The following is a 22,439-nucleotide window of genomic DNA, read 5'->3' as shown; positions in this document are numbered from 1 at the left end:
AACATAAGGTCAGTGCTGAACTTGTAAAAACATCCTCCTCCAATGAAATCTGGTGTGATGTTTCTCTGGGGAATGTGGGTTTGGTGTCCTTCCTTTGGGAAGAGCAGACAGATTTTGCACAGCAAGGAAAAGAGTAAATGTTTTGCAAGGAATATTTTGCTTACTATCAAGGTCACATATTTTCTTTCAGCTATGCAAAGCATGTGCTTAGAATGGGAATCTCCACTGGAGGACAGCTTTCAAATCTTGGAAAAGACATCCTTGAGGTTTATTGCTCACAATTTCCTGTCTCTTTGGGGAATAAAAAACAAAAGTCTTTTGAAGAAAAGCTATTTTATCTAAATCATTGCATTGTACTGTTCTCATCTGCGATGTGATTTTGTAGGCAGACATTTGACTTCATCTCAAAATTAAGCAGAAGAACTTGGGTTGTAGTTGAGGGATCAGGTATATATGAGAGAGCTGTTCTCTGTTCCATAGCTTATCTGGTGCCACAGAGTTGAGGAACACCTGGAAAAACAATCTTTTTTTCTACATCTTCTTTTCTTTCATGTGTTTAATGGAAGTATGTAGCAAACAGTCCTTGCCTGGTTCTTCTGGGGTTTCTTTTCCACCTGATGGAGTTTCTTGCTCGGCAATAGAGGGAGCCCCCTTACAAGCTCATTTTCCTTGTTCAGAACTTCTTCACTGTAGTGACAGAGCAGGGCACGATGGCTGCTGGAAAAGGGATTCTCAGAGCATATGTTCCTGTTGCTCAGCTGCATCCTGGCCAAAGTTTACCTAGCACTCTGTGGTGGAGGATTGGGAAAGGAGGAGATGGATCTCTCTGTTCAGCACCTTGGTTTAACTTAGGGCTTTAAAAGAATACTTGGAACTGGAAGGCAGGAGAAGTTGGGGAATTTAATTTCCCTGAAAATCACCTGTGTATTTCATAACATAGTATTCCTGTCTTTTGTTTCCCAAGTTCAACAGACTTTAAGACAAGCCTTTGTGAAGAAATACAAAAATCCCTTCTTGGTGTGTGTACACAAAAAAATAAGTTACAGTTCGGCAATCCAGAATGGCTGAGCAGGATCCATGTGTGCCTTGGCTCGTGTATTACACATTCTTGGGGAATTCCTTTCCATACTGCAGCTTCCAGTTCTCAAAGGCCTTTTCCATCCTAGGGGATTCTGTGATTCAGTGCCTTGCACTTCCAGACTGCTGTGTACCTTCATCACTGGGGTCATAGTTTTCCTTTCCCTGGAGTCATGAAAATGTGCACCTCACTATGGAGAGTTCAGCTCAGTGGGTGAAGTAATGCATGAGACACTTCATCAGCTCTTCATGTTTGCCTGAAAAAAAAATAGAGTACAAGAAATCATGCTTCCTTTGAATCAGCAAGTAGTGAACTTTATTTTAAATAATGGATTTAATCTGGTAATATCGTTGTCATGATTTCCTTGATTTGCCATTAGTATTTCTTTCGCCCTGAATCTGCTGTTCCCTCTTGGTAGCCAAGGCACACTTTATAATACCTGGTGCAATTTGACATCAAAATGTGCTGGCATCCAGCATCCTGAGTTTTGTGCATTGGATGGCCAGATGTTCATGCTGGTATTCACCTGGAGATGGGGAAGACTTCCTTTTGGATCATCTTTTTCAAAGTCCATGTGGATGGAAATTGAAATTCCATTAAAAATATCCAAGGGGAAGGCTGTCTTTTTTGGTAATGGTGCAACTACTAGGTGTTTGGGTTTTCTGCCCATATGAAATCCCTTTAGGAATTAAGGGAGCATTATCCGAACTAATGAGCTAGCTGAGTTCCCTCTTCTCCTTAGATCTCATCTTCCCACCCCTTCCTTTTAGCTGAGAATTCTGAAGAAATAAACAACCTCTCCTGTTGTCACATAGTATTTAATTTTTTATTTAGCTGAATAATTTAATAATGTAAAGCAACAGTAATATTCCCTCTGCCCTGTAGAAGATGCCACTGTGAAAAACTGGATTAGCACATTTGTGTAGTCTGGGCTGAAATTATTAGTTTTTGATTCTTGTTTGGATTAAGCAGTTTGATCTGCTCAAGTCTTTGGAATCAAACATGTAGTTTGTGCTCTCTGTTCATAGAATCATCCCAGAATGGCCTGGGCTGGAAGTGAACTTTAAGCCCATCCAGTTCCATCCCCTGCCATGGACAGGGACACCTTCCACTAGACCAGGTAGCTCTAAGCTCGGTGCAACCTGGCCTTGGACACTTGCAGGGATGGAAAGCTGTTGTCCTGTGAGAGCCTTGGTTGTTGTCTCTTGGGCAGCGGTGGGTGCTGACACCTTGTGTGTGCTCCTGGGATGCTGCAGGTGCTGGCAGGGCAGGACGGGCACGGCACGCTGCAGACCAAGGAGACACGGACGGTGTTACGTGACCCAGGAGCAGCCCTGGTGACTGGCGCTGGCTGCAGGCAGAGGCTCTATTAATAGAGCTGAGAAGCAGATGATTGCTGGTGTTACGTGACTGTGACTCCGGAGATTACGGGGAAGGTGTTTGGGGTGTCAGGAAATCACCTGTGCGGGACGTGCATGTTTGCAAGGGAGCCGGGACTGCAAATAGATCATCTTGAAACCGAGAGGTGCAGTAATGGATGTGATGGAGAGTTTGGATTTGAGGCATGAGTGATTCGACTTCTTTCAGGGCAGTGCAGAGTTCTTCAGGACTCAGGAATGGAAGAAATGACTGTGCAGGGAGGGCAGAACATAAATGCTAGATGTAATTCCAAGTAGGTGCATCCATCCTTGCTCCTGCTTCAGTTTTTCCTTATGACCTAAAAAATATTCTGATAAATCCAAGGCATCCTTCAAATTCATGGTATCCAAGGAACTGCGAATTCCTCTTCTGGGAGCAGCCATAGGTGTTACCTGTCTGAGCAATGTGCTGATCATCATCATTACTCCAGCACCAGATCTTGAATGTAAAGCTTCTACACCTGCTATTCCTGTAAATTCCCTTTCAAAAGGCCAGTGTAGCTTAGTGTGGAAAAAGTAAAATTATTTTAGAGTCACATTTGGTGAGTGCAGTTTTGGCTCCCCTTAGTGCTGTCAAGTTTGTTCAATGCCTCGTTACCTTATTTTAAATCAGTCTTTTGCTTTGCTTGACTCCTGTGGGAATGAGCAGGTCCAGGCGTAGGTAAATGGCTGGTGGGATAGTTCAGCACCTCTTTGGCCATAATGTTGTTTTCCTTGCTGTTGTTGCAGAAATAATCTGTGGTTAATCCCCCAAGTCCGAACCTGTGACTCCCCAGAGGACCTGAAGCCTTTTGTTGGTTTTGATTTGCAGCCTTGTTATAGACAAATTAATGGCTCTGAGTGACAGCAGGGCAGCCAGAGAGGAGAAGAAAATGAGTAATTAACATATATTGGGTATTACTGATTGCTTTTATGATTATCTGGATTTTAAGGTATTAGCTGGAAAAATAGCTCCTAATCCCTTATTAAAGATAAAAGGCAAGTCATTAAAAGTAGGAGGTTGTTTTCAGTCTTGAGAAGCTCTGGAAATATGTCTTGGCTCCAGCAGCAAACTAACCTTAAAAGCCTGTAATTCCAAGTTACTCAGCTTAGTTGTTCTCCTCAGCAAGGGAATTTCTGAAGTTTCCCATGTGCTGGGAGGTGGAGGGGACGCAAGACAAAGCGACCCTTGTCATAGGAGCTGCGTGCTTGGCACAGCGACAGGGCCCTTTGAATATCCTCAGCATTAGCTGAGCCTGGCCCAGCTGCTGGGCTGGGAACTCTGGGCAGCTCCACGGAGGGGTTATCCCTAACTTCAGTTTTTTGTCAGAGGCAGATCTCCTGTATGAGGCTCTCGTCTCAACCCAATTCCTTTGTTCCTCCCCCCTCTCGCTATTGTGGCCACCTAACTGGTTTTGTAGCCATCTAACTCATTCCATGGAATCGTAAAAATGGTCACAGAACGGCTTGGGTTGGAAGGAACCTTCAAAGCCATCTTGTTCCAGCCCCCTGTCATGGACAGGGATACCTTCCCCTAGACTGTATAGCTCAGAGCTCCATCTGACCCGGCCCTGAATGTTTCTAGGGATGAGGCATCCCCCACTTCTCTGTGCCAATGGTTTTCCAGTCTCTTTGCAAAAAAATTCATGGCCATCTAGCTGGTTTCAAGGCCATCTAGCTGGTTTTGTGGCTGCGCACTAAGGTGAATCAGCAAAACAGACTAGTCCAAGCCCAGAGTCCTGATCCCAACAGGGAAGGGGGAGCAGGAGCTGAAGTGCTGGGAGCAAGAAGACAGTAAAGGTGGGGAAGGGTGACGTTTGGCTGTTGCTGTTCTTAAACCCACCTGGAGCATGTGCACGGTCAGAAGGAAAGCAGCAGCACCCCTCGCTGAGTTGTAATAATTAATCATCTGCAGAAACTTGCCAGAAACTGAGGCTTTCTTAATAGTCAACTACTTTTTGTTTTAAAGTGAGTACATTCCTTATTTCTGGGTCATGAAATTTGAGTACCATTAAAACCATAAACTTTTCAAATTTATTTTCTGTATTTTAACAGTTCTGTGTTTCAACACATCATGTTTATATGCTCCAGCCATACTTTAAAAAAACAATTGAAAATTCAATGGGACCAAAAAGAAATAAAGATGGCATTTAACTGCTCTAAGGAAATCAGTGCTTGTAAAGAGATTTACATTGGAGGCAATGCTGTTCTGATGGAATACAGTTTGGAAAACACTGCTCATTTTTGCTTTGCTTTTTCCATCCTAAGTTGTTTAAAAGATTACCGATAGTACCTGGCTGATTTGTTCCCCTCTTATTTTTTTCCCAGTTTTTTTTTCCTGTGTCCTGGACAATGTTTAAGACCAGCTGGGTGCTCAGTACTTTTGATGCCACTGCCAGTTTTTTGTGCTTGGGGAAGGATTTAAAAAGTAGAGTTTGACTCCCTGTTGGGTTGGTCACAGTCGATTCCCTAACTGCAAAGGAAGCACTTCAGCTTTGTTTTGCTGTTTTCCTGTTTGGTCTCGGTTGTGCTGGTGCAGCCCTTGCTGTTTCCAAAGAGTTTGTCAGTATCTTCTGATAGAGAGTTGGCATTTTGTTACTCTCCTTTCTTTTCTCATTCTCCAGGCCAGGATGTCAAGCAGGTCATTAAACCCAGCGTGGGGTTTCCAGTCTCTCTTCATTACTAAAAGTTCTCTGAAGCTGTGGGAAAGTGGTCACCTTTGGGCAGTAGATAGGGTAGCTGGAGTGGAGATCACCTATCTGGGAAGCTCACTAATGAAATAGAATAAATGAGGTTAGAAGGTGCCATCAGCGGGTCCAAACCTCTGCTCAAAGCAGGGCCAGCTTGGTAATTAAGTTATTAACTTTGCTTTCTGAGTCATGGTGTCATGTCTGGAGTGCTCTGTCCTTAGATGGCAGTCAGTGACACAGGGCCCCAGGGAGGCACACTGTTACTTTTCCTACTCATGGAAGCATCCTGATACCTTTGGATGCTCAGGACAGGGAATACTTGGGTCTCCTGTGGTGCCCTTTAAGCACAGGCAGTACAATATTATTCTTGCCAAGTGCAAGGAATTGCATCTTGTCTCTCTCCTTTCCTGTGATTTCATCCTCTCCTCACATGCAGTAGATTGATCCTCTTGTATCCTCCTCCTCACATGTACCAGAAAGGGGACAATGTGACCCTGTAAAAGACACCATATGGTGCCACCTCGGGGTTAGGCTGGGGCCTGAACAATGGGAAGGTCAGTGCTTCTGCAAAAATCCCCCCCAGCCATTCCCTTGGTCCCAGTCATCTCCAAACTGACCTCCTACTTACGTTTTCTTCCCACCTGTCTAATGATTAGCAAGCTGCTTAATGCACAGCAAAAGACCAATTAACCCTAAAGCATTTAGTGAACTACATGCAAATTAGTTGTAAAATGTTGCTGTAAACATTAAATGTTAGGCAATTACATAAACCAATAATTGCTAAAGTTGCATTTAGGAGCTTAAAAGAAAGAAAAAAAAATCTGCTTAAGTAGCACTTCAGAGAACTCTGCTAATGGTTTTGTTTTTAACTGCAGCCCTCCCGGTCTGGGTAAGTCCCAGCGGGCTGGGGCAGTTTAGATTCCCTGTGGTTTTAGTTGTGTAAGAAAAATAAAGGCATAGTAGTAACCTTGTGCACTTTTGCAAACTGCAAGGAAAACCTCCAAAGGGCACAACCTGGAGTCTAGAAAGAAATGGTAGAAATATGGTAGGTGGTATCCCGTTGGATAGCAGTGCCAGGTAATTCTGTGGATTGATGATTGTTTTCTTCAGATTCAGGCTGTGTGAAACATTCCAGACCTGACTAAAACCTTGGGTCTGGACAGGGTCTGATGAGGTGTGAGCACAAAGGGCCTGGCCACTCATTGTGAACTCATTGGGTTCACTTCCATCTTCTCTTCTTTGTTCTGCAGACTTCCTCCTCCCATGTTAACCTTTGGAAAAGGCTAAGTGCCTGTGCACCCACCTGTGTGCTGGAGTTTCACTCGAAGAAGTTGCTTTGCTTTTCTGCACAGTTTTTAATCCCCTTAATTGGCTGTCTCACTCCAAGGTGGTCCAGGTCACCCACTGCTTCTCAAGCTCCTGCTGCTAATGGTCTTAAATAATTCATTTTCCTTGTATGCCTCATGTACTTATCCTCCAGTGTTTAGTGAAATCTTTCATTTCTGGTGGTTTTCTTTTGACCTGGGCTTCTGTCAGACCCAGATGTTCCTAAATGGGGCAGTGAAGTGTGGCTTTGCCTCCTTATTCTGTGTATTTGTGCTTTGATGCTGCTTTGGAGCCTCTTTGTTGTTTTGGTAAAAGTATCTCTCTGCCTGGCTCATGTTGCATTCCATAAAGAGTCACCAAATGTGTCTCTAGATACCAGATTTCTCATTTTTCAGTGAAAAAACAAGTTGGATTTGTTTGAACTTGCTTTCCTCCTTCCTCAGTTTTGGCAGTATATTGATCTTAGTTACAGTGCATTCACTTACTGAAAGGCAACCCGTGCTTAATTTTCCTGGATAAATCCATTGGATAATGGTCTTTTATTTTTCTTGTACAGTTTTACTAGTGTAGATCCTGGTCATGTTCCTTTCCTGAAAGTGGAAATATTTTATACTTTTGTTTCCTTGATTGAATTACAGAAATTTGCTTAAAGCTGTAAAGCTACCTTTCAGCATGGATGAGACCCCAGCAAATCCACTGTTTTTTTCCACCATAATCATGTTCCCTGGAGGTTTGGTGCTTGTGTAGGAGGTGGGGGTGAGTCTGTGAAGCTCAGAGTTAAAAGCAGACAGAAGCTTGAACTTCACATGCTGTTGCAAGGGGAAACCGATGAAGAAGAGGAGCTGCCCAAATGTCAGCAGGCTTTTGAGAAGGAGTTGAATCGGGAGTTTCTGGGAAGCCGCTTGGAAGGAGTGTGCTGCTGGCAGCCTGGAGCCATGCCGAGCCCGGAGTTAATGGTGGTTAATTTTTAAAGGCAGGCCCAAAACTGGTTATTGTGTCTTTGTCTCAATAGGGTCTTTCTGTTCCTAAATGACATTGCAAGAGCCCTTTGCTGAGTTCCCTTGACTCGACCCAGAGAGAAAAAGAAAATGCCTTCAGAGAGGTGATTTATCCACGCAAAACATTGCTTTGCCACGCTGCTACCTGCTGGGGACAGTTCCATTGGGATAGTCCTAACATTTCCAGGGATGCCAAGTGAAGGAAGTGGTGTTTGTCAGGATTTAACATACAGAATAAATGCAGGCACCCAAAGGGACAAGACCCACCTGATGAAGCTTGCTTTGCAGCAGCAGGGAAATGTGAAGAAAACCAGCATACAGATGTGAAACCAACTGGTTTTGTAACCACCCTGTCAGGCCAAATCCTGGTCCTCTCCTAGTCAAAGGAAGCATTGTCTCGATTCTCAGGCTGGCTTTGCAGCTTTTTAGATAAGTGGCTGTGAACTGTTCTGAGCCAAAAGGGCAGTTTGTCACTGAGCAGAGCTTTTCAGGTGGTGGAAAAATAGAGAAGCCTCTTTCAAAGCATCTCAGAAGAGGTTGGCACCTTCCTCCTGCTGTGAGTCAAGGTGAAGTGGCCTCCTGAGCTCTGGCTTCTGAGCTGGTTGGAGCAGATGATCATTGACGTCTCTCCAACCTGGTGTCCTACAGTTCTGTGATTCTGTGATAGTGCTTTTAGTGTGGAGGTATGTGTAGGACAAGGGGGAATGACTCCCCACTGACAGAGGGCACTGTTAGATGGGATATCGGGAAGAAATTCTTGCCTGTTAGGGCAGTGAGGCCCTGGCACAGATTGCCCAGAGAAACTGTGGCTGCCCCATCCGTGGAAGTGTCCAAGACCAGCTTGAATGGGGCTTGGGGCAACCTGGGCTAAGTGTAAGATGTCCCTGCCTGTGGCAGAGGGTTGGAACAAGATGATCTTTAAGTCCCTTCTAGCCTAAAGGAGCCTTGGATTCTATAAAATACATATTTACATTGTAGCTTCCCTCTCCTGTGTGTAGTTTGAAGCAGGACAGGTGATCAGGAAGAAATAACAATGCAGAAGTCCCCAGCACATGTGTTTAGCTCTCGTGCACCAGTTGGTCTCTGCAAGGACGGTGAGGAATAATAATGCACATCTCCCTCTGTGCCCGGAATGGATGAGGTGTTTGGCAACATTGAAAACAGGGGGGACAGAATGAAAAGAGCTGAAAGCAAAAAGTGTGGATGCCAGAAACATTCAGTACTCTTTGAAAAACTGCCTGGCAACGGAGGTGGGCCCCACTGCAGCCAGAGACACGGGGCGAAGGGCTCGGCATGCACGGAAACTGTGGGAATAACTGGAAAATCCTCAGCCACGTGTGTGTAGTTTCCTCCCTCTGTGAGTGGGTTCCGTCCTGCTGAGCCCCTGCTGAAAGAGACTTCCAGAAGTGCTGAAACAGGGCTGCTGTGGAGATTGATTGAACGGGACAAATAGACAGTGATGAAACCCTGCTTGTGAGAAGAGCTTAATAGGCAGAAAATTGGCTATTGCAGCTGGAGGGCTGGTTGGGAAACGCAGAGAGGGAAGTTTCCTCTTGTCGTTGCGTGGAAATTTAAACCCAAGAGAAGAGCCCAGCGTTGTTACAGCTGTGTCCTTAGAAGTGTCCCTATACCCTCCCTGTTACCTAAACGAGTTAAATGAGCAGTGGTAGACTGAGTTATAGTTTGGCAGGAGAGCTTGTGGCTGATGCAAGGAAACAATGCTGCTTACAGGGACTGCAGCACATCAAACCTGCTTTAAAACCGTCTTTGGGGAACAACATTTCAGTGCTGGAGAAGAAAAGGGTTTTTTTTTTTGTTTGTTTGGCAGAGGAGCAGGAGTTTTCCCTTGTGCTTATGATGAGCAGTTGCTTTGTGGCCACATGGTGCAGTGATACTGATGGAGGTGTGGGAGGAGCTGTGTGTGATCATGGTGTGCTTACAGTGTTTAAAGTACCAGAATCCCAGAGTATTCCAGTGATCCAGGGAATCTAGGATCCCAGTGTTTAAATACCAGGATCCCAGAGAGGTGGACAGCACCAGTCTCTCCAGGAAGGAGACTTGTGAAATCCACATGGCTTTAAAAAGGGAAACCAAGAAAAGCCAAAGAAGGAAAATGATGAGAATTAGGGAGTGATTTTTGAACTCAGTTCTATGTGGAAGCTGCTGCGCTGCTGTTTCACTGGGGACTTGACTGTTGCTCAGATCCAATGGAGGTGTGATGCCAGACAGCATCCTGTGTCTGTGTGACAGCAGGAAATGTTCCAGAGCTCCAAAGAAAGCCAGGCTTTCCCTAGGTGCTGCTCTTTCTTTATTAAAGTCGTCTTGGCAACTGCTTGGGAATAGCTCCTTAAAAATGTGCTGCTGTAGCAGTTTGACACAACTGGAAGTACGATGGCTGATGTCCAGGATGGGTCCAAAATACCTTTGTTATCCACATTTTGCAATGAATTGCTTGTGGTGTAGGTTATATCAGGGTTTATAACCAGTATGGTTTGTCACTGTGGACTAGTTGGTTTGTAAAAGTAAATGTCATAGGCAAATGTCTTAATTGCCTTTAATGCAATTAAGAAGGACACTCGGAGAAACTATAAAATTTTAAAAATGTGGTATATGAAGACAAATTTCCTGTTTTTCTATCAGTTTGGGAGCCAGTCACTGTTGATTAGCATCTAGCTGTGGCCTACCCACGGGGAATTGCATGGTGCATGTATGCCCACTTCAGCACCCTTGGAATCAGGGGAGTCTGGCATTGATGTGAGCAGGCAGAGCCTCAGTCACACTGTTAATAGGTAAAATGCTTAGTTTGGCTCAACTGGCTAATTGTGTGTCTGTGGGAGGCTATCTGTTTCCATTTCCTTGGGATTCTGCAGCTGCCTCTGGCAAGTTGTCTAGATGTTACTGGGTTTGGCTGCAGCTGGGAAAAACAGTCTTTGAAGACAAAGTCTCCCTCGAGTGGAGCAGTTCTGAAAAAAGCTCATCATGGGACTTGGGATATAGCATGTATTGGTCTCTCTATCACAGCCATATGGACAGAACTGGCAGGCTGTCTTCTTTTATAGGAATTGCCTTTTAGGATAAGGTCACCAAATTTTCATGAGATAATGCTGGGTTTGTTTAGAAGTTTCCCAGACCGATTGTCCACGTTGCATCTGTAGATGAGTTGATGTGAAACATTTTGGGGAGAAGGGTCCTTTTTCCTCTCCCTGTGTCTCCAAGGAATATTTTAACAAAGTGTCTATAGGCACAGCACCAAAGACCAAGGGAGCTGGGAATGCCCAGCAAGGTGTTAGGTAAATGCTGCCGTTCTTCTGGCACTTGAGAGAACACAATATTAGTAAGAATTTGTCCAATACCGAAGATTTTTTGCAGATCATACTTAATATATGCCACATGCTGCAGAGGAACTTAGAGCAAAACATGTACTATCATGCAGTCCAAGCAAAAAATGGATTATTCCAGAGGCAGTCAGTGCTGTTCATTATGTCTGGGAAGGGGCACTATCAAAGGATAGGGTAGATTTGCTCCAAGATAGATCAGGCACCTCGAATAGCATTCTCTGCACCCCACAGTCATGCAAGAAGTGGCCTGGGGTGGGATCCAGGTGCTGTGGGGAGCGTTCCTTCTCAGCTGCCAAGTCCTGCCTGTGGAAAGTCTAATCTGCCTCACAGCCAGCCCCGGCACGGGGTCAAAAAGTAATTGGTCATAAGCAAAGACACAAAACAAGCAAAAGAGAAATTCTCACGCTTGCTTAGAGTGATTAGCTGGGGAGCGGATCACCCAGGGGTGGTTCTGTGGGACCTTGAGAAAGGCCGCTGTGTGGTCTCGGAGCAGTGTTCCCAAAAACTCAGAGCAGTCTTTCCAAAAGCAGGTGTTACGTGTAAATCCACGTGCACTCAGCTTCTTTGGTGGTGCTCAGGGATGCTTGTGCTTGGTGGAACTCTTGGGGAATCAAGAAATAAGTTCTCACCTGGGGTGTTGTGCAGAAACTGGTGTTACCTGTAGTGATCATTCTCCCTTCCATAAAGGAAATAACAGTTCTTACCTGTAAAGGTGCAGCAATGGTGTGGAGGGTCTGTGTGCTCCAGAAGTGGACAGTATTGCTGGTAAAGCAGGAGAGCATCACCTGTCCTACCCTGTGGCCTTGGCCCAGTGTGTGGATGTGGTACAGGAACCAGCAGAGGTGTCCCAGGTGATTATTCTCAGCATCTCCTTGTTTTAGGTGGCATTCCATTCAGGTTTATCTTTAAAGGAAGCTGGTGGGACTGTGGGCCACCAAAGCCTCCCCGTGTGCCTTTAGCTGGTATCTTGTGTTGACAGTGAAACACAATTAAAGTTGGTTTTGGTAATGGAGAATTTTGGAAGGGAAGTCAGCTGAACTGGAAAGGAAACAAGTTTAAATCTGTTACAGGTGCCTGCACAAGTGTGTCACTGCTCTGACTGTGGATGGGTTTGACCCAGGCTTTGGCAGAGGGAGGGCAGCCTCAGAAATGAACAGGAGTGCAATCATGTCCTATTTTAATAAGCCTGCCTGGAAAGCACATTTGACAAACAGCTTTCCTTGATACTGGTTCCACAGGCTCTGGGGAGGGATTTGCAGCAGGTCTCTTGGGGATTTCTGTAGCTGCCAATGCACTTAGAAGTAACAGAGAGCTTTGTGTCTGTTGGTCCCTTAGGCCTCAGATGGAGGAAGCAGTTGACTGAGGTGCAGGTCCCCAGGGTCTTCAGAAGTGTCCCTGATAACAGCCAGCTGAAAAAGCAGGAGGAAAAGCATGTTGGCTGAGTGGAGAGCAGGCTGTTTAACTTGTGCATCAACAGAGATACCCCCTGTCCTCCAGCCTTAGACAGCACCGTACACCCAGAGAGGCAGGCTGAAACTGCCTTCCACCCACCACCAAGCCAGGCCCTTGGCACTGAAGCAGGAGGTGATTTTAGGATAGGGGCCAGTGCCACAAAGCCCCCTTGCATTTCCATGTGTGGCTGTGCCATTGCACCAGGCAGTGAGGGATGGCTGCCACCAAAGCCATTGCCTGAGCCGGGCTGGGAAGCTCAACCATGCCCCATTTGAGATTGTTGTGCTAGAATGTGTCTCTCCCTATTTCCAAACTCCTTGAGATTCCTCTCTCTTGATGGAGATTGATTTTTGCCTTTGGGAACCTGAGGGTATACATTGTGCTCAGAATTGGCCTGAGCTGAACTTGGAGAAACTGCTGATGTGTTTGCTCTTGTGCAAGTTACCATTTTATAAGCTGCCTCATAGACTGTGTGTGGCTGAATGGAAGAGGGAAAGGGAAGAGGGGCAAGTGAGAGACATCCCCCAAGGATGGCATTGCCTCTGTATCTATGTTGTGTTGGAACACTCAACCCTCTGCAATTAATATGTTAATTCCGCTCCCATTCAGGGGAAAAATATAACCCCAGCCATCTAAATTTGTGGATTAGCCTTTTCTCTGCTGCAAATGTCTGCTGACCATCAGGTTGTTCTCTTGAATAAGGCAGCAAGGAAAACAGCATTGAGCAGCCTGAGCTGCTCCAGGCGTCAGTGGTGCTGGTTTCAGCAGCTCCTGAGCTGCACGGCCGAGGTGGAAGCGAAGGTGATGGCCAAGGCTGGGCCAGGCTGGCGAGGTGGTGCTCAAAGGTCGGGCAGGCAGAGGGCTGAGGGGTCACCCCCTGGGTTAATGACTCTCCAGTCCCTGAGCCCGGTGCTCAGCTGGCTGCCCGCGAGAGCACGGGGTGTTCGCCTGGAGATTAAGATGAAAATATGTTCTCCTTGCTAAAGAGAGCACATAAACAACCCATAAACGGCCCATTAACCCACAAAATCGCAATAAAGAACATGTGGTCAAGCAAGCATCAGGGACCTGTGACCCAGCAAGTGCCCTAATGGGATTGTGAACCTTATCATCAGCCCTAAGTGTGGATAATGAACAGGGAGAGGAGGCAGGCAAGAAAGAAGGGGTGACAGATGATGGACACCCAGGTTCAGTGTGCAAAATATTGTGGAATGATCATGTTATGTGTGGGAGTATCGGGGTAACACTTCCATATAGTAAAACCACTTCAGAGTGACTCAAGAGAGACTTTTCCCATTGGCTCCAGTGGATGCCTTCAACAGCTCAAGAAGCTCTGCAGTCCCTTTTCTTACAGCCTCTTCCAAGCAGCAGCCACTTCTGTGGTCCACCTTGCTTTTTGAAGCAGTAAGATGGACAGGTATTTGATTTGTTTTCTAGCTGTGATATTCGAATTCTATTTGAATATAAAAGTATATTGAGATTCATAAGTGCAGGTAAAGGGAGAGGACGATGGAACATGCATGATATGGATGGATAGTTTGGCATCTCCAGCCCTCTGCCATGGGCAGGGACACCTTCCACTATCCCAGGTTGCCTTAAGCCCCATTCAACCTGACCTTGGACACTTCCAGGGATGGGGCAGCCACAGTTTCTCTGGGCAACCTGTGCCAGGGCCTCACCGCCCTCACAGGGAAGGATTTCTTCCCAGTATCCCATCTAACCCTGCCCTGTGTCAGTCGGAAGCCATTCCCCCTTGTCCTGTCACTCCAGGCCCTTGTCAGAAGTCTCTCTCCAGCTCTCCTGAAACCTGTAGGAAGCAGAATGCCTCGTGATGGGGAGGCTGCTGTAGCAGCAGGGCAAGGTCCTTGGCTCCCAGGGGCATTTATGATTATAAATATACTTTCAGTCAAAAAGAAATCTATATCACTGAAGCATCATCACTCTGAGTAATTTAGGAAGAAAGCTATCAAAATTTATTTAAGGAAAAGAAAAAGGAGTAAAAGGGCATGTTTTTTTACTGGTTTCTTTTTTCCCATTGCAAATTGAGAGTCTGTTTACCCTGGAAAAATCAATGTGGTTGGACACCTGATGTAATTAATTATTTTGCAAGAGACAGCCAGCTGATCTTTTGAAAAGAAAGGAGATTTTAGCAGAACTGTTCAAAGTTCATAGTCTGCTGTGTATCTCTAATGCTGATAAACATCCAGCAGAAAGGATAGCTGTCTTAAAATTTCACATGGTCATACCTTTGTTTTAAGGTGATATGCTGAGAAAAAGGCTGTAGACCATAAGAAGCCCTCCAGCAAGGTGACTCTGGTGGTGTGGGCTCCACTTACATTTAGGAGATGCCCTCAGGCCTTGGGATGATGGGGACAGTGATGTTCTCAGATTTGAATTTTGAACCCTTAACCAGGAAAGGGTTTTTGTCCTTTTTCTCAAGGTTATAATGCAAACAGGCTTTGCTTGTGCTGTGTGTTGAATGTAGTTCTTTTGCCTAAAGAGGCAGTCTTTTCCAACCAGGACCAGTTGTTTTTTTTCAGTGCATTGGTGCCTGACTAAATGCATTGGGTTGCATTCTTCATGTATAGACGAGACAACCCTTCTGTTAAGTATTCCTGTGTTTTCCAGCGGTGGACTGGGGAGGTTCCAGCCTGCCTTGCAGGCCAATGGCAGCCCAAACCTGGCTGGCAGGGAGGGAGGGGAAAGCCAGCAATGGGATGCTGTGCCAGCAAGCCCCCAATTGGTTTGGCTGGAACTGGTTTTAGGTCATATAAAAAAGGGGGTGAAGGATCCGGGCTGCTCAGAGAGCGGCAGGTCCTTGGGCAGCGCCACAGAGCACATTGGTTCTGAGCTCCATAGTGCTTTTCTTTCACAAGGACTGCAAATTGCTGTAACATAGTTAAGGTCTGTAGGAAGAGACAAGTTTTCCTGAACTTTACTCCCAGCTTGAACTTGTAAGAAGTTCAGTGAGAGGCAAGGAAGGGGAGAGAGGGAGATAGAGGCACCCTCGCTCACGCCCCTGCGTCCGCAGCGACGAGGATGTCAGATGGCAGAGGCAACCTGGAGAAACAGCTGAATGGCCTTGGGGAGCAGGGCAAGGAGAGGAGCCGCACGTCCCTGGTTATCTCGCAGGCCGTTAACCGCAGTATTTTCACCTCTGCAGTCTCCCCTGCCGCCGAGCGCATCCGCTTCATCCTCGGAGAGGAAGATGACAGCCCCGCGCCCCCGCAGCTCTTCACTGAGCTGGATGAGCTTCTGGCTGTCGATGGACAGGAGATGGAGTGGAAGGAGACTGCAAGGTGGGTTGGTTTTCCTTTACCCTCAAAGGAAAGGGCAGCCAGCAGTGCTTTCCATGAGAAATTCCTGTTTTAGCATTCCATTGGGGAATACCTGTGCTGCAGGATCGCATGGGGAAGCCACAGAAAGGAGCCTGTATAGTTCAAATTACCATGCTTTGATAAATGAGAGAATTTTTTGGTTTGTTTAAGTATTCCAAAAGAAAAACTAGGAAAACAAGAGAGTGCCAGATTGATTGCAATAGTTTGTCTGTGGAGAGAAAAGTAAGGGCTCAGTAGTGCTTTGCAAAGGGAGACATGTCTCAGCCGGAACTGGCAGAAGTTGCCAATTCTAATTTGGCTGAGTCAAAACCGCTTCAGTACTATTGCCCCAAAGTGGCTTTTGAGCCTGGTCCCACTTCACAGGGACAGGCTGTTCCTGTCCTAGTGAGTTACTGACAGAATTCATTTTAAATAGGAAAAAAAAGCTAACAGGTGTTTACTTGTGAAGAAATTATTCAAGGTGCATGTTAAATGCTGAATGGAGTTGTTGCTTTGAGTTCCTTGGTTGGGTTCTTTGATGCTGCTGTTAGTTTGGTCAAAAAGCCATGATAAAAAAGCTGGGATGTTTTTGGGGTCTGGCTGCTACGAATTACATGTAGTTTATATCTGAGCACCACTGACCTATTCCCTATCTCCGTCACTGAGCCTGGGGGTTTTTCTTTTCCTTTACAGTGGCTGGGCTAAGCTCTTTTCCCACCTCTCCCTCTTAAGGGCACTGTCTGTGTTCAGAGCTAGCCCCTCTTTGGTCACCTTAATCTTCTTTACCTGTGATTTAATGAGCTGCTCCACCACCTACTCCTTTACCTCTTATCTTAATTTATTTTTGCTTCTCAGGCGCTTGGGGAACTTAATGACTTTTCACCTTTTGCTCTCTAACTTCTGACTTGTTGCTCATCCTTTTTCTCCCTTTATTGCTCTTCTTTCCTCTTACCATGAACTCCGCACTTCTAATTTAGGTGTTTTTACATGTCTTTGGTAGGATTGCTGCATTGAGCTGTGTGTGGGGTTCTCTGCAGGGTTCTTCTCCCAAGTAGCAAACCACAGGATGAAAGGAAACAGCCTCAAGTTGTGCCAGAGGAGGTTTAGGTTGGTTATTAGGAAAAATTTCTTCACCCATAGGATTGTATGTGCAGCGTAGTGGTGGAGTCCTCATCTCTCGTGGGATTTAACAAATGTGTAGCTGTGATGTTTAGGCCTATGGGTTGGTGGTGACCTTGGCTTTGCTGGATTAATGTTTGGATTAGATGATTTCAGAGGACTCTGCCAACCTGATTCTTTGTACAAATGACACAGAATGTAACGAAGCACCCTGTTGAAGTGCTGTTAAATTTCTAAATTGGCTCAGCCTCCTGCCTTTGTGGATAATAATCTTACAAAGTGTCTGATAGTTCAGGATTTTTCAGTACATTCCTGAAATTACTTAATCTTGCAGCATAGAACCTCCTGAGAGCAGCATAGAACCTCCTGAGAGCTCCTGAGCATCTCCCAGTGCATCCAGAGCTATCTGGCACTGTGCTTCAGTGGGCACAGGGTCTGCCAGCTGTTTTGGGGTTGTTTAGCATCTGCTGCTGCAGAATGCTCTCTCCTCCCACTACTGGCAAGTTGCAGGAGCTGGTGCTGAACACAGGAAAAAGTGCAGGGCTGTGTGGGTGGAGGAGAGAGGAGAGGACAGAAGAGACCTTGTGGGGTTGATGCTTCCCATGGCCCCAGTGTAGAACTGCACAGCTCCCAGCTGGGGAGAGCAACGCTGCCTGCACGCTGGTGCAGGGCTAAAGGCTGCACTCATATTTGAGAGAACAAACAATCAAATTACCTTCCTCATCTCCCTCCTGCTCTGTTCTGACATTTGCACATTCCTTCACCTCACTCCCAACAGCCCCGTGAAAGCTGTGTTGATATTATTGGGTGTAAAAGGGTGAAGGATAAAAATGTAATTCCTGGCACAGCTTATATAACAAAAAAGATCATAACAGAAGTTTAAAAATCCCATATCCACCATCTCACAGTCCAGCACTGTCATTCCTTTTCTCTGTAATCCCATCCCTTTCCTGCAATCTCTCTGCTTTATAAAACGACAGTCCCTGTACTATGGTGGACATGTCTTGGTCCCCAAAGACACTTCACTGAGCCTCATGACAGGCTGGGGCACTCCAGCTGCTGCAGGTCTTCTCCTTTTTCTGCTTCACTCGGTGTCCTATGAACACCTCTGGAATGCAGGCATTCCCATGGTACTGCAGCCTGCTTAGTGAGGGTGCCCCTGCCCATGGCATCAGTTTGGAACTAGGTGAGCTGTGAGGTCCCTCCCAACCCACACCACTCTCTGATTACATTAATTGAGCAGGCATTTTTTCACCCAGGTTTGCAAGTTAATGTTTGGTTTATTGTGTTGGGATTGTGGGTTGTAGTGAGAAAAGTAAACAAAAAGCAAAATTGATAGTTGTGAGTAATCACTTTCCCTGGAAGGACAAACACTGGTAATTTGCAGCCTTCCTGCTGTAACTGGGTAAATGTAACTCGGTCCCGTATCACACAAAGCCCCTGAAGTGCACAGATTTGCATCTACCCAGGTTCCTCAGGTGTCCTAGGAAACACTTAGTTTTTGTGAACTAAAAGGGCCTTATTAATTGGAGATGAAAATCAGTCTTTTATCTTGAATTAAAAAGCAGTTTTAAAAAAACAAAGTCTCAGAAAGAGATTATTGCAATTGTGAAGCATAATTGATTAATCCTCAAGTAATACATTTTTCAGGATTAAAGATAATTTCCCTTGCTGTTAATAATATTCTTTTGAACAAATTTATGAGCTTCCTTACCTTATGTGTGGGGTTTTTTTTTTCTTAATAATCTCTTTCTATTAGTCACTGGAATTTTCATTTTCCACATATATTAAAATGGTGTCTCAAGAGGGGATTAAAAAGTATTTCTGCTCTGCCATTAGGGCATACTGAACCACCTTTTCCTGCACCCCCAGTTAGCACCAAAGCCGTTGCTGGGTGCTGTGGTGAGGAAGAAGGTGTGGGCCAGCTGAGATCCCCCAGCCCTCACAGGAGCCCTGGGCTCCATCCCCGCTGCCCATCCCTGCAAGCTTTGGGCTGGGCGCAGCGGGGCCAAGGGCAGGGTCAAGGCTGCAGGGGGAAGTGGGGGTGGGCTGCAGGGACATGGAGCCTCCTGCTTCCCGGCTGCTGGGATGTCGTTTTAGGGGTGTAAAGAGTGTTTTGCACAACCAGGACTTATCCTTTGCTCTCACCTTCCATTAGAGATAAGTTTTCAGGGTTTTTCAGACCTTGGTTAAATCATTAAACAGCAGCTGGAGGGAAAGAACGAGCTCCTTAATATGTGCCTTCTCCTTTGGTGGCTCATTTGTTCTCTAAGAGCACCTTCAGACGTGGCTGGGATGTGCTCCTCTCTTCCCCTCTTTGTCTGCCTGTGGGCATGGGACAGCAATATTCCATGCTGCCTCCATCTTGGCAGTGTCTGATTCCATATTTTATTGCCTGAAATTGAATCACAGAATCATTTAATTTGGAACAGCCCTCTAAGACAATAGAGTCCAGCCGTTAAACCAGAACTGCCAAGATAGGGAAGGACAAGTCACCTTATTTCCAGAAATGCTGGTTTATTTCCCTGCAAAGGAGGCAACAGCCTTAACCCCATCTCATTGCCCTGCCCTGTTGCAGGTGGATCAAGTTTGAGGAGAAGGTAGAACAAGGTGGGGAGCGATGGAGCAAACCGCACGTGGCCACCTTGTCTCTGCACAGCCTGTTCGAGCTGAGGACGTGCATAGAGAAGGGTTCCATCATGCTGGATATGGAGGCCTCTTCCCTCCCACAGGTGGTGGGTAAGTACACCTGTCTTGGCTCTTTCTCTCACCACTTCCCCACAAATTTTTATTAACTCTGGTATAGCTTTATGGGTGGTTTTAATGAAGAAGCACTGATTTTCCAATAAAAGAGAAAAAAAAAACCAAAAAACAAAGAAAGAGCAAGGAATAAGAGGGAAAACTAGAAAGTACCTGGAAAAAGATAACAGATGAAAAGGGTCCTTCTCAGTGCAGGAAGAAGAGTAAAAGACATCCATTTAATTTATGTTCACTGTGGAAAAGGTGACATGTGAAAGGGCCACGTCTCTGGGAGCAGAGACACCCATCAGGTACTGTTCATGCAGAACAGCTAGGGCCAGGAACTGCTCTTGGGTGAGGTGTTCAGCTGCCCACTGAGAGCATGTGGGGCTGTGTTTAGGAGCCCCGAGCAAGGGAGAGGGGAGAGCACCCCCAGCACCAGCTGGTGCTCTGCTATGCAGAGTGGGACGGCAAGTTTTGTACAGTCAAATCAGCTGTGGCCCAGGGTGACACTTGGTGACATGCTGAGAGCCAGATCATGTTGCCCATGGTGTGTGAGAACTTAGAGAAAATAAATTTTCCAAGTGAGCCATCCAGTGGAGGTACATTTAACCAAAATGCTGAGTTTAAGAGACATTACATGAAGAGATCTGAAAGAGCAAAATTAAGTACTTCCTCTGCCAAAACTCAGTGCTTTGAATGATCATCTCAGGAAGTAAGATCAAAATCATCCTGGCACGGAATTCTCCCATACACTGGATTGTAAGACTAGGAATTACAGCTGCTTCTGGTGTTATGTACAGAGTTTTGAACTTAGTTTTGCAAGTGCTTATGGTGACATGTATTTTCCTTTGCTTTTGTGTCTATGTGTCCGAATGCACAGCTTTGCAAAATTTTAACAAAATAAATCCCCCAAGAACCTCTCAAGTTTTCTGCTGAAGGTGAACCTGCTTCAGAAGCTGATGTTCATGGTCTGAAGCCTTAAACCCTCAAACATTAAATTTTCTTTTGAAGTCCCTTCGAGATGTCACCTTCAATCTCCTTATCAGCCCCCAAATTAAGTCTAATTCCTAGGAGATTAAATTACACATCGGTGGCTGCTGTTGCTGTGACACTGTCCTGAACAGGGTGTTTTTGCTGGTCCAGACCCTTAATCAGACAGGTAGGGATATCCAGCACTGGATTTCCAGGATGATTTAATCATGATCACTTAACTTGTGTCTGGTAGTGACACACAGGAAAGGAAAACTCCAAAGAAAAACTCTCTCTGTTGTTCGTGTTTTAGCAGCAACAGGGAAGGGAAATACCAGATAGAGAAGGATAAACTTGAATTAAGGTCCTGAAGGACATACTCCAAAAATCACTAACCAAAACCATGAGCTAGAAAAGCTTGTATTAAAATAACACTTAACAAAGGTCAGCCTTTTGCCAAGCATGTTGTGTGAGGGTACCTATGTGCATATACCCACCCTGTCTTAATTTGAGAGGAAGAACTAGGTGCTTCCTTAGGGATTTGAAGAGGCATTAATTCCTGGGCAGCACGTAGAGGATGACTTTCTGACTCACTGAGTTAGCAAATGTGATGTGTGTCCTGCCTCCCCCTTGCCATAATTGTTATTATTAGCACAAATAAAAGTTACCAGCAGACAAATATGAGCTGCCACTTGCCCTCAGGGGACAGCGCATGAACTCGAGTCACCAAGGGAACAACTTCATGCGAGACTTACTGCACAGGGGACATTCTTCATTAGTCTGGCCACCTTTTTGCCTGTTTTCTCTGGGATAAGGGAGGAGAAAGGAGGGAATTGATGGGAAGTGAGCAGGCATTGAGGATACTGGGGGCCTTTTCTCCTGGTGACTCCATGAAAAGTAAAGCCATATAATACATCCTGTGGTAACTGGAGCAAGTTCTGCCGCTTGTAGTTGCTGTCACTTCAGTCCTGCAAGTGAATGATTTAATTAGTGGCTCATCTCCAGAACTTCCTCCTATCTTTAGATTAGGTTTTACTGGGGGCCTGCAAGGTGAACTCAGGCCTTGTTGAACCTTATAGAAGATTTTCTGAGTGCTTTTTGGAGCATCATGGAACTTGCAATAGAGTAATAGTATCTTCACGAAAGTCCAGGCTCAGAGGAGATTCCACTTCTGAGCTAAGAACCGTCTTATCCTGGTCTTTGAAATAGGCTCTGTGACATGTAGCAAATAGCAGAAGGGAATCTCAGTGCAATGGGTGTGTGTTAGTGGCTCATGCTGGATGGAAATGCTTATGTTCTGTTTTGAGAGGAATGTCTAAAAGAGAATTTCATACTAATAAAAGCTGGCTTTGAGATGGTAAGAAAGCCTTCAAAAAGGCAGGGTGGAAATGTCTCCAGCCTCTCTCTCTCTCTCTGCTCTCCCTGGAAGCGGTTTTGAGCTCTGTGGTTAATTTTGCTCTCCCCTCCCTCCCCTTTCCCGTGCTGGCCACAGAGATGATCGTTGACAATCAGATCGAGACGGGGCTGTTGAAATCCGAACTGAAGGACAAGGTCACCTACACATTGCTCAGGAAGCACCGGCACCAGACCAAGAAATCCAACCTGCGCTCGCTGGCTGACATTGGAAAGACCGTCTCCAGTGCAAGTAGGATGTTTTCCAACCCCGATAATGGTAATGCAGAGGCTACCTGGCTATAGCCTTCTCTGTCACAGCAACCTGCCCACCCAGAACTAACTGTGTGGCCCTGACACTGCTTCCTAACCCCGTGGAGAAGAGAGGCCGTGCTGATGGCACATCAGCGGGGGCTCTGCAAGCTGCTTTGTCCCTGGCACGGCGCTCTAACCACACCTTCACTGGACTGACAGGGACTCCAGGGGCAGGCAGGAAGGCGGGGGGGTGCTCTTGCAGCTGGCGTCTAGGAGATTGTTTAGGAGCCACAACAGGAGATTCACCAAAAACTTTGGTGGGGCCTGAACCTTAAAAGGCTGATCACCTGAAACATTTGGGCAGAG

The 22,439-nt window shown here is 45.9% G+C and overlaps 1 protein-coding gene across 6 annotated transcripts in view; it reads left to right on the top strand.

Moving 5' to 3' along the window:
* Nucleotides 1–22,439, top strand: part of SLC4A4 (solute carrier family 4 member 4) — a 145,973-nt gene that overhangs the window by 77,413 nt on the left and 46,121 nt on the right. For 4 of the 6 annotated variants that reach the window (XM_068188167.1, XM_068188168.1, XM_068188169.1 and 1 more), the window contains 3 exons: nt 15,443–15,578; nt 19,294–19,454; nt 21,919–22,098. In XM_068188167.1, the coding sequence (XP_068044268.1) occupies nt 15,443–15,578; nt 19,294–19,454; nt 21,919–22,098 (477 nt within the window). The remainder of the gene's footprint in view (nt 1–15,442; nt 15,579–19,293; nt 19,455–21,918; nt 22,099–22,439) is intronic. The other 2 variants (XM_068188170.1, XM_068188166.1) reach the window with 1 other exon arrangement.

This window comes from Anomalospiza imberbis, chromosome 4, assembly GCF_031753505.1.
Source record: "Anomalospiza imberbis isolate Cuckoo-Finch-1a 21T00152 chromosome 4, ASM3175350v1, whole genome shotgun sequence".
NCBI lineage: Eukaryota > Metazoa > Chordata > Aves > Passeriformes > Viduidae > Anomalospiza > Anomalospiza imberbis.
The sequence above is the reverse complement of the archived record's forward strand: the minus strand, read 5'-3'. Positions and strand labels throughout refer to the sequence as shown.